Raw genomic sequence first — 10,881 nt, forward strand, 5'->3', positions numbered from 1 at the left:
TTTTTTTTTTTTTTACCAATTATCCAAATAATGGTTAGTCCTAGAAAGCTGTTATTATCTGAACACATGAGCATAACGTAGCGGTTAGCAGATCAATGAATGAGAGGGCAGCGTTACCAGAGTTGCCCATATACCACACCTTGTTACAGCACAGTAGGGCTATTGCAGACAGAAACAGTACTGTACTACATCGATGTTTCCTGTCAGCTCAATTTTTGAGTGGACTTTGCTGTTCCGATGAGCATGAACGGTAAAGGAGTGGAGCGACTGATCGGAGCGCACACGCATAGAGCGGGATAATACGCAGAGCGTCACACCACGTGAAAGTGAAACCTGAGCGGTGAACTCATTTTCGGCAGCCGAAATTTCGGTGCATCTCTAATTATTGGCGACATCAGAAATGGATATTTTATAATAGATGCTTTTTTGAACATTTTAGCAATTAAAAAATATTAAAAAAGGATTTTTTACACGGCACCCCTGCTCTCGACAGACAGCACCCCAGGGTGCCGTGGCACCCCGGTTGGGAAACACTGGCTTAGATAATACAATAATGAAACGATGGCTGCACCTGTTTAAACATGCCTGACACAGTGTGGGTTGTTCTTCGTGAGAACTTGGTCTATTTCTAACAGCAAACTTCTTAAAATAAATTTTTAAGAAGCAATGACAGACAGACTTAACTCTTAGGCATTTTATTGAAGCAGCTTGTATTGTCTTGTCATTCATTTGATACAGTTTTCATGATATAAGCATTCAGCCAAATCATCAACCAGATACATTAAGAGCAATTATAATTTTCTTAGTTCGTCTTATTAATGTGGTCTGAAACTAGACCTGAGGTTATAAGGACAGGTTTGGAGAATGTTGTTCATCTTTAGGCCAGTGCAGAGGGTGTTGGTGCTGTGAATGGCGGATAATTCACATGCATGCACGCTCTGTCTGTGGGCTTTATTATTGCACGCTTAAGCATGAGCACTGCACAAAGACAGGTCTGGGCAGGGCTATTGTCTGTGCTTTTGCACTGGTTCCATCTTTTGTTCATATCTGTGCACTTGTCTAAACAAATCATATCAGCACAGTCATACAATACTATTTTTGTTTTTCGTTTCCTGCTTTGAAAACTTCTCTGTGAAGATTAATCATTTTTGTGACAAATATGTAATAAAAAGCTCCTTTCATTAAATTCAAAGGTCCTTTTCATATCCATTGACTTTCTTTGAGAGTTGTTTACCAGCTGTTTTTAACTGGTGAATTGCGTTCTGAATAACATGGTCACAGACAGCCAGAGGAAACAACAAAACACTGCAAACTAAATAATAAAATACAACTAACCATATAATCTTGCACATTATGTGTGTACTAGCAAAATGCATAGCTTATCAGCTTTTTAAAAGGGAGGGGAAAATGTTTTCTATACATTTTGTTACTGGCATCAAAGGTTGTGGGAACAGTTAAACTCTTCAGTATTTTGGCACAAATATATCTGTCACTTGGTTGACTGATTCCAAAAACGGAGCAAAAGCCATGAGCAATAGTACAAATCTAAGATAAAATAGTTTGATAAATTAAAAGATAAAAAAAGCGCCAACCTTGATGTCTTTTATGCAGTGAATAAATTAGTCATGCATCAACATTTCAGAAAACGATAATATTTGAATTTTTAATTGACATTTAATTAGCACTTTTCCAAGGACATTTTGAGCATGTCAGTGTCTATTTTGTGCACAAAACATGGATAAGCTCCAACAGGTAAACATGTCAGCAGTGTGAATGCACTTTATCATGACCAAAAATTATGCAAGAGTAGCAATATATAAAAATTGTTTGGCTGAAATGTCGAGAGACGGTTCATTGCCGAAGAACAATCAACTGAGAAAATGACACCCTGAACATCAGTTACCCAACTGCTCAAATTTAATTACCCAAACTTTATTTTCAGTTTAAATTTTCAGCTAAATTAAAACTTTTATTTTGGTTTTGGTAAAAAAAAAAAAAAATCATTTTGGTGCATCACTATACATGTTAAAAATAAATTAAAAACACAAATGAATAAATAATTGTGAAATTTATATTTATTTTAGTATTAAATAATAATAAATTTTATTGTTTGATTTTAAGGACATTTTTATTGGTACTTTTTGGTTGCCACTTGATGTAGCAAAAGCAGTCGATAACCATTATTTTACACTTTTTCCTTGTTACAAATGTTACATAACCTCCGAAAACCAGTTTCGTAACATATTACTTAAAGCATTTATTTATAATGCATTATAAAACTAGTTTTAATGCATTAATTATGCATTATAATACTTATCAATTCATTGTTACACAATGCATTTTAAATTCGGTTATGATTATTGATTACAAGATATAATGTACTGTATTACAACGCACATTATGAATACTTATAATGCATTATACACAAAGGCTTTAAGTAAAGTTTTACCACCTTTTTTTTTACCCAAATTTTCTCTGATATGCTTTTTCGTTCTATCCCTAGATCACAAGAGAGAGGCTCTACAGTGGCAGACAGCTGCCCGGAGGCCAAAGCCCAGTGCACACTCTGCCTCACAGTCCCATACATTCAGTCCAGGTCTCTATGTCTCCTCCTACACCTCGCTCCATGCCCTCATCTCCTTCTAGGATCCCTTTCGGCCACTCTGTTGCCATGCCTGGTGGTGCCACCTTACCCAGGGACCGTATGTCCAACGCACCCCCAAGTCGCTCTATCACACCCTGCTCCAGTGCCATACTGGAGCGACGGGACGTGAAACCGGATGAGGATCTGAGCAGCAAGAGCACTCCTTTGTATTCAGAAGCGTACGGTTCACCTGAAGCCAGGCTCAGCGTCTCCTCATCGCAAGGCAGCCATACTGGAGACGTCCCGGATGGGGCGGCGTACATCCAGCACCGCTCCTCCGTCAAGTCTGTCGGTGTGTACGCAGATGGCCAGGATCTGCAGCACTCCCTCTACAGACAGAAATCTCGCAAGTACAGTGAGAGTCAGCTTGCCTCCATGGGCTCCAAAACACCACCTGCTTCTCCTCACAGGGTCAATGAGGTCAGAATAAGTGACATGCTCCCAGGCCAAAACTCCCACATGCCCTCACAAGGTGTGGCAGCGGAAAGAGCATCACCTGTGCATAGATCTTTCCGCAAGGACAGTAATGGGGCTGTGGATGTGGCGACCAGGGTGAAAGGCAATGTGGCCTCCCCTGTTTTCGCCGACCTTCAGCCCAGTCACGGAGAGAGGCCATTTCAAGGACACGTGGCAGCCGGAGATCCTCAGAGGTGAGACTTTTTAAATTCCCTGCAGCTTATTGTGTTGTGAGATAACACAAAATGTGTTTCAGACACATGGTGCTCATGTGTATATTCTATTCTTTTCTATTATATTAAAACAAGGATACGGTGATAATACTTCCCTTTCTTCTGATGTTGTTATTTGTTCAAATAGAGCATGAGTAATCAAGGGCTGATGGGGAAAATAACAGAATAGTCATGTTGTGTAATTGAGAAAAAGGCAAGAGTTCCTCTGGGCAAAGCCCAAAATTTATATATATACTGCCATGCCTTGAATATCAAAGTTCATGACAGTTTTGCCCTCAGGAACAGAGAAAGGCAATATAATTTGCTGGTTCCCGCTTTAGCATTGTTTGATACTCCTTAGATCCACAGTTGAATAGTATGTGATCATTTATGGAATTGTTTCTTTATTGAAGTGAGTCATGTGACCTTTGTTTTGCAGTGAAAGAATAAAGGCAATGGAGCAGCAGATAGCCAGTCTTACTGGACTCGTTCAACACGCTCTTATGAAAGGGCCAAATACAAGTGCCAAAGAGACTTCCAGGTGGATGTTCACAGAAACATTTAATGTGATTCATAAATAGCATGAATCTAAATTGTATTATTATAATGTGAAGATAAAAACAGTATAATGAAAACTTTAAAATGAAGACTTACTGTTTTGTCTTTCTCTATAGTGAGAAACCGGTAAAGATGGAGTCTTCGGCACAGAATGGTGGTCAGTAAACGTTCAGTTATTGATTATAATGATGCTTCCTTTATCATTCCTTCTTGCTCCTGTGAATCATGGATCTGAATTTAAGCTTAATTTAACCATATTTGTGTTGTTACCAGAGCAATAGCTTCATAAATTGGTGTTTTTGTCCAGGCGTCTGTACTGTAACGTCAACTAAAGACCCAGTTGTGCAGACAGACAGTGTTTCAGCACAGGTTCAGCCTCCTGTCAGAAACCCTGCTATATGCTCAATCCTCTCCACCTTCGGGAGAAACGTCTCTGACCTCAGACTGCAGCTCCATCAACTCAAACAGATGCAGGTACACGTGAAATTCAAATTGAAATGAGGTTCTGTCCAGGGCATCTGCTCTTTTTAAATGCTTGTCCTACAATATTATAATGTGTTATAATATTATTAATGCCATCGATCAAAAAAGTATTTTGCAGTAGTTATGCAATAATTTAGTAGTGAAGCAACCAGCTTCACATATTTCATTTCTAAATAATACACTACCATTCAAAAGTTTGGGGTCAGTAAGATTTATAAAGAAGAAGAAAAGAAAAAGGGTCAACGATCCATTAAATTGATCAAAGTAAAGTCATTTTTTATTACTAAAAATTCAGTTTCAAGTAAATACTGTTCTTTTTAATTTTCTATTCATCAAAAAATCCCGAAAAGAATATTCGCTGTTTTCACTGATAATACTAAACATTGCTAATAATAAAAAATGTTTCTTGAGCACCAAATCAGCAAATTAGAATGATTTTTGAAGGATCATGTGACACTGAAGACTGGAGTAAGACTCGAAATTCAGCTTTGTCATCACAGGAATAGATTACATTTCAATTCAATTCAAGTTTATTTGTATAGCCTTTTCACGATACAAATCGTTGCAAAGCAACTTTACAGAAAATTAAGTTTCTACAATATTTAGTGGTAGCTTATCAGTGGTGACTGTCAGTTAATGTACATATGGCAGAAATGTACGGAAAAATCAATTAAAGACGTAATCAAACAGACGACGAACAGCAATTATTATATGATGCAATCAAACTTATAGCAACTTATATACATTTTAAAATGTATTAAATTAGGAAACAGTTATTTTATATTATAATTATACTTCACAGTATTACTCTTTACAGTATTTTTTAATCAAATAAATGCAGAATTGGTGCGCATAAGAGATTTTTTTTTTAAACTCTTACCCAAACATTTGAATGGTAGTATATAAACACACAAACACATAATATATAATTATAGTAATGTGATGTAGCATTATAATATACACATGAGTTATAATGAACAGTTGGTCAGAAAACAAGTGTGCTGATAGAGCTTTGCCTTGCATATACAGCTGCAAAACCAGGATGTCATGAGGCAGATGCTGCGACAGGCAGAGCAGGAGATCTCAGAGAAGTTTTCAGACATTGTGCTGCACCTTGAGGACCCTGTTCGAAGACAACGAGTCCAGGTGGAAGAAGACAGACACAGATATCTGGGCATGGAGGAGAGGGTTCTCGTACAGCTCGGGTAAGACAATAGGACAACATCATTTTTATGTGACTCCTGATCCTGTTAAGACCCTGTTAATTACCCATGAAGAATTCATATGGACTGGTCATCTGTAGAATGTGAGAGACAGCTGTAGACGAACAGAACAAATGCTGCGATCTAGAGGAGAAAATCAGTGCACTGATTAGCTGCTGCAAACGAGCCAGATTTGATGCTGATTAACTGCTCATGTCTAATCAAAGCTTGTTCCCCCGTACTAATTAATTATAATACCATGTCTCCAGTCAATGCTGAATGCACACTTTAATAAACAAAGATCAGTGTAGGTTTTTAATAGATGTGACCAGAGGGGATTTTTACATTATTAGTGCTATATTGAGTATTTTTCTAAAACCCATTTGCTGATGTAACCTCGATTAAGTAAAACTAGTCATACCTTCATTGGGTGGAGATGTGTGCGATTGCATGAAACAACGCAGTGAATAATCCACTGTCCCAACCTGTCTCAGAAGAATAAGGCTTGTGAAAGGTTCTACGTGTTTCCTGTCACGATGAATGTGTGCTATCCTGAAGGGGAAATATAAGTCAGATTGCTTCAGAAATTTATCTGTGTTTAGTCACAATGTGCATGAAACCAGTGTTGCTATTCAGTTGTTAACGAAAACTAAAACGCTATAAAATATCACTAGAAAAAAAGCAAGAAAATCACTTAAAGGGATAGTTCTAAGTTCTAGTACTAAGGGATAGTAGAAAATTCTGTCATTTACTCACCCTCATGTCGTTCCAAACCTGTATGAGTTGCTTTCTTATGTTGAACACAAAAGAAGATATTTTGAAGATTGCTGGTAATCAAACAGTTGGTGGTTGCCATTGACTTCCATAGTATTTTCTTTTCCTACTATGGAAGTCAATGGCAACCACCAACTGTTTGATTACCAGCAATCTTCAAAATATCATCTTTTATGTTCAACATAAGAAAGCAACTCATACAGGTTTGGAACGACATGAGGGTGAGTAAATGATGACAGAATTTTCATTTTTGGGTGAACTATCCCTTTAAGCTATTAAAAACGTATATGTTAACTGAAAAAAAGGACTGAAACATAATATTGTAAACCTAAAAAACTTGAATGAAAATTAAGAATGTTGCTTTAGCACCCAACTGAAATTAAATAACAGATGAAAGCTAAATAGAAATATTTAAATAATTATAATAATGACAGGCGCACAACAAAATTACTAACACTTATTAAAATTAAAGCTACAAAAAAAAAAGCTAATTCAAAATATGAATAAATACTGTATTAGTAAATAAATAATACTAAAATTACACTGCATTAAATATACAAAGCATTTTATTCCAGTGACCAACAGATATCAGTTCATAGAAATAATAACAACCCAGAAATGTTGTTACTGCCTTGCGTTAGATTATGCTATGGTGAGAATGATAACAAAAAGCAGGACTTGACATTATGCATGGGAAAACCCTTAAGACACCCCTCAGGTAAATTACACAAAACACAAACCATTTCCCACAGGGATGATCTCAGAGCATGTGTACTGGCTTGCAGATTCCTGCATGGCTGGCCCTGCTAAAGCCTGTTATATGCAGGTACTACTCATGATGACCAGCTTCAACAATTCACACTTTGTAACCATTTCAAGACGAATTAAGTCAGAAAATCTGAGAAAGACATAGGTTATGATGATCTTCTGAAAGTATTTGGCTGAGGGCAGACTTTTGTTGCCAAATTTGCTTACACAGCCACACTTCTCTGTATGTGAACTGTCAGTCAACAAACAAGACTAAATCATGTTAAACAGGTTTCAGCCTTTAGCCGTCAAGACTCACAGTGAAGACTTGCTTATTGCATAGCATTAAGTGTCGCTAAATGCTGGATTAAATACGATTTAAATATATATTAACAGTGGCGTCCAAATGTCTGAGACTACATTGGAAATATGGGAGGTTTTTTTCCACTTAAACCAGGAAATTAACAGAAAGTTCTTTTTTTTCAGTTCAGGTTTTACATTGTAGAGTACATGCAGCTTTAGCAAAAAAAAGCAAAGAAAAATACTTGTTATATAGCATTAAAGTGACAATAAATGACACATCCTTGTAACAATGTCACAGAGAGCTGGAAAACTATGTGGAGATGCTCAAGAAAGAATCCACCTGTGCCATGAGCAATCGACCAGTCACTCTGAAGGATGTGGAGGAAGGGGCGGTCAACTTACGGAAAGTAGGAGAAGCTTTGGCCACACTCAAAGGTGAATGCATTTGTATTTATCCTCCCTGTGGACTTGTATAACCATTTATTCATTATTATACACTACCATTCAAAAGTTTAGGGTTTTTTTTTTTTGAAAGATACTTTTATTCAGCAAGGATGCCTTAAATTGATTAAAAGTGACACTAAATACATTTATAGTGTTACAAAAATTTGTATTTTAAATAAATTCTGATCTTTTTGAACTTCTTAATAATCAAAAAGACACATCACAGTTTCCACAAAGATATTAAGCAGCACCACTTTTAATCTTGATAATAAGAATAATAAGAAGGTTTCTTGCACACCATATCAGCATATTAGAATGATTTTTGAAGGATCATGTGACACTGAAGACTGGAGTAATGACTATTTCACAATATTGACATTTTTCTGTATTTTTGATCAAATAAATACAGCCTTGGTGAGCATAAGAGGTTACTTTCAAAAATGTATAAAAAATAAAAAAAAACTCTTAAACTGCACACTTTCAAATGGCAGTGTAGATCTTTCTCTTGTATAATAATTAATGTCTTTTCAGGAGAGTTCCCAGCCCTGCAGATGAAAATGCGTGGCGTGTTGAGGGTGGAGGTGGAGGCGGTGCGCTTCCTTAAGGAGGAGCCTCACAAAATGGACAGCATGCTAAAGAGAGTCAAAGCTCTGACTGACACTCTCAGTGGACTGAGAAGGTAAAACTCATGTACCATTTGAAATATTAAATTCCTTTCAAGCTTTGGCAGGTTCATTGTTAGGGTTTCTGTTTGTTGTAGATACACCACTGAAAGCCACAACCATACTTCTGACCCAGTCCAAGTGAAGGCGTTACCAGCTGATTCAGTTTCCTTTGTGAAAGAGTACAGATCTTCAAAACCTGTTTGTGAGTCCCCCACCCCACAACCAAGATCACCTGCCAAAGTCAGCTGCTCGGAGCCCGTGCCCTCTTCTCCAGTCACTGTGCACCGCATTCAGACGGCTCCCATCAGCACACACCACCCCAGTCCCCCGCTCACACCCACCCATGGCAGGGACTCCCCCACTGTGGCGAAGGTCAGTCCCAGGAGCAGAGAAAACAGCCCTGCCCTGCAAAAGAGAGCAGCTCCGCAGGGCCGGGAAGCTGTGCCAGCAACCGCTGCCATCAGCACGACTGGATCCTCCTCACCAGAGGAGATCTCTGTCAACACAAGCAAGCCCATGCCTGAAGAGGTGTGGTTCAACTGTGACTTTCACTTTTGATTGATTAAGATTCATGGATTGGCATCAACACAAGGATGTCTTATTTCTGTAACTCTCTGTTTATCTGCACACTCTTAAAAATAAATGTTATTTATTGGCATCGATGGTTCCATGAAGAACATTCATGAAACCTTTCCATTACACAAAAGGTTCTTTATTGTGGAAAAAGGTTCGGAAAATGGTTCTTTTAAGAACTGTTCACTGAAAATCAAAAATGGTTCTTCTATGGCATCACTGCAAAAATCCCCTTTTTGGAATCTTTATTTTTAAGAGTCCAAGGAACTTCCTCTAAATACGCTATTACTATATATTAATATATAGACTATATTAGCAAAATTTAGCTGACAAAAATAGATACATTTTCTCTTAAATATACTTAAATTAGCACATTTTGCTGACAAGAAAAGTTCAGTGTTCTTTCACACAAAACTCACTTTTAAACAATGTAGCTTTCTGTTGGTTAGCATCAAGTGACTATTCTGAAAAGTAGCAAAATCTGCATGAAGAACTTTTTCGCCCTCACACGAAACTCCCCAATTGTGCCGATTCCTATTGAAATGACTTGCAGAACAATGGTAAATGTGACCCAGTAATTGTTTCCAACAAACTAACTTCTGTCGGGTTCTTCACAGGTTTCAAAACGGGCAGTAGAGGAGGACAAGGTTCACTCTACTGGACTACAAGCGGAAAAGGAAATGGAAAGGATCCTTCAGCAGACTCAGGCCAGCCTTATGAAGGCCATACCTGACCTGGAAGTGAGCAAACAGGTGGACAGTGCCCCCTCCCAACCACCCAGCATCTTGCCAGATGAGGTGGACTCTCCACTTCCTGTGTCTCCACACCCTGGTATGCCTGTCCACTCATATGAACCTGCATATAAACAATTCATTCAGATTGTAGGACATATATAACACTAAACTGGGATCTGGGTGAATGACATATAAGAGTGTCCACGATAAAAAGCACATCTTAGAGATGTGTTCTTTGTATTCAAGTTAGTTTCATATGTTTTTTTGTTTGTTTGTTTGTTTGTTTGTTTTTAAACAAATCATGCTCAAGAAAAGTTTAAATGTAATGACTTTTGAATGAATTTAATGAAATTCGAAACTTAAGCAAAAATCACAGCTTTGAATTCAAAATATGTCTTTTGTGTGGTTCGTGTTGTGTTTCTGCAAAAAATAATAGTTCTATGGTTTAACATCTGAGAGTTAAAACAGCCATTAATATTATTAGCATTGTTTTTACTGTTGTTCTGTAAAATAAATGTATATTATTATTATTAAATACTGGACTTTTTATTTTAAAACAGAATTCTATTAATGCTATAGTAATATATTTCTTTATTGGATTATTGTATAGTCACACTGAATGGGTACCAAAAAAAAACAACAACAACAGGGTGAATGTGGCCTGAGACCGAGTAAAAGAAAGCCACTGGGATGCGGGGTCATGTCTTTGTCAGCTTTTTCACCCCCGATGAGTTCGCATCCCCGTAAAAGTAAAAAAAAACTCATGCTTTGCAAAAATAAATAAATACGCTTTTTAAGTTAAAAAGTTTCTTTTTTAAATTAATTCATAAATATGTTTAAGTTTTGGGGTCACACTACATTACAACCTGAACTATTATATGATATTTTTATTATATGAAATTATTTAATATTTTAGAAGCCTTGACACAGTCATTAAAGGCTGCAGGGGTTCTTTCTATCATTTCCTGTTTTGTGTTTTTTCTGCATGCTGGTTTGATCACGTTAGGTTTTGTTTTTGTCTGACAGAAGTTTTTTATATATATATATATATATATATATATATATATTAATTACAGTATGTCTTGT

General features: G+C 37.1%; 1 protein-coding gene across 7 annotated transcripts in view; it reads left to right on the top strand.

Moving 5' to 3' along the window:
• LOC107686022 (sickle tail protein homolog) overlaps window positions 1-10,881 on the top strand; it is a 65,931-nt gene that overhangs the window by 47,871 nt on the left and 7,179 nt on the right. For 6 of the 7 annotated variants that reach the window (XM_016482810.1, XM_016482811.1, XM_016482813.1 and 3 more), the window contains 9 exons: window positions 2,504-3,294; window positions 3,752-3,853; window positions 3,987-4,027; window positions 4,178-4,344; window positions 5,383-5,558; window positions 7,678-7,814; window positions 8,355-8,502; window positions 8,584-9,016; window positions 9,679-9,892. In XM_016482810.1, the coding sequence (XP_016338296.1) occupies window positions 2,504-3,294; window positions 3,752-3,853; window positions 3,987-4,027; window positions 4,178-4,344; window positions 5,383-5,558; window positions 7,678-7,814; window positions 8,355-8,502; window positions 8,584-9,016; window positions 9,679-9,892 (2,209 nt within the window). The remainder of the gene's footprint in view (window positions 1-2,503; window positions 3,295-3,751; window positions 3,854-3,986; window positions 4,028-4,177; window positions 4,345-5,382; window positions 5,559-7,677; window positions 7,815-8,354; window positions 8,503-8,583; window positions 9,017-9,678; window positions 9,893-10,881) is intronic. The other variant, XM_016482812.1, reaches the window with a different exon arrangement.

This window comes from Sinocyclocheilus anshuiensis, unplaced genomic scaffold, assembly GCF_001515605.1.
Source record: "Sinocyclocheilus anshuiensis isolate Anshui unplaced genomic scaffold, SAMN03320099.WGS_v1.1 scaffold930, whole genome shotgun sequence".
Classification (NCBI taxonomy): Eukaryota; Metazoa; Chordata; class Actinopteri; order Cypriniformes; family Cyprinidae; genus Sinocyclocheilus; species Sinocyclocheilus anshuiensis.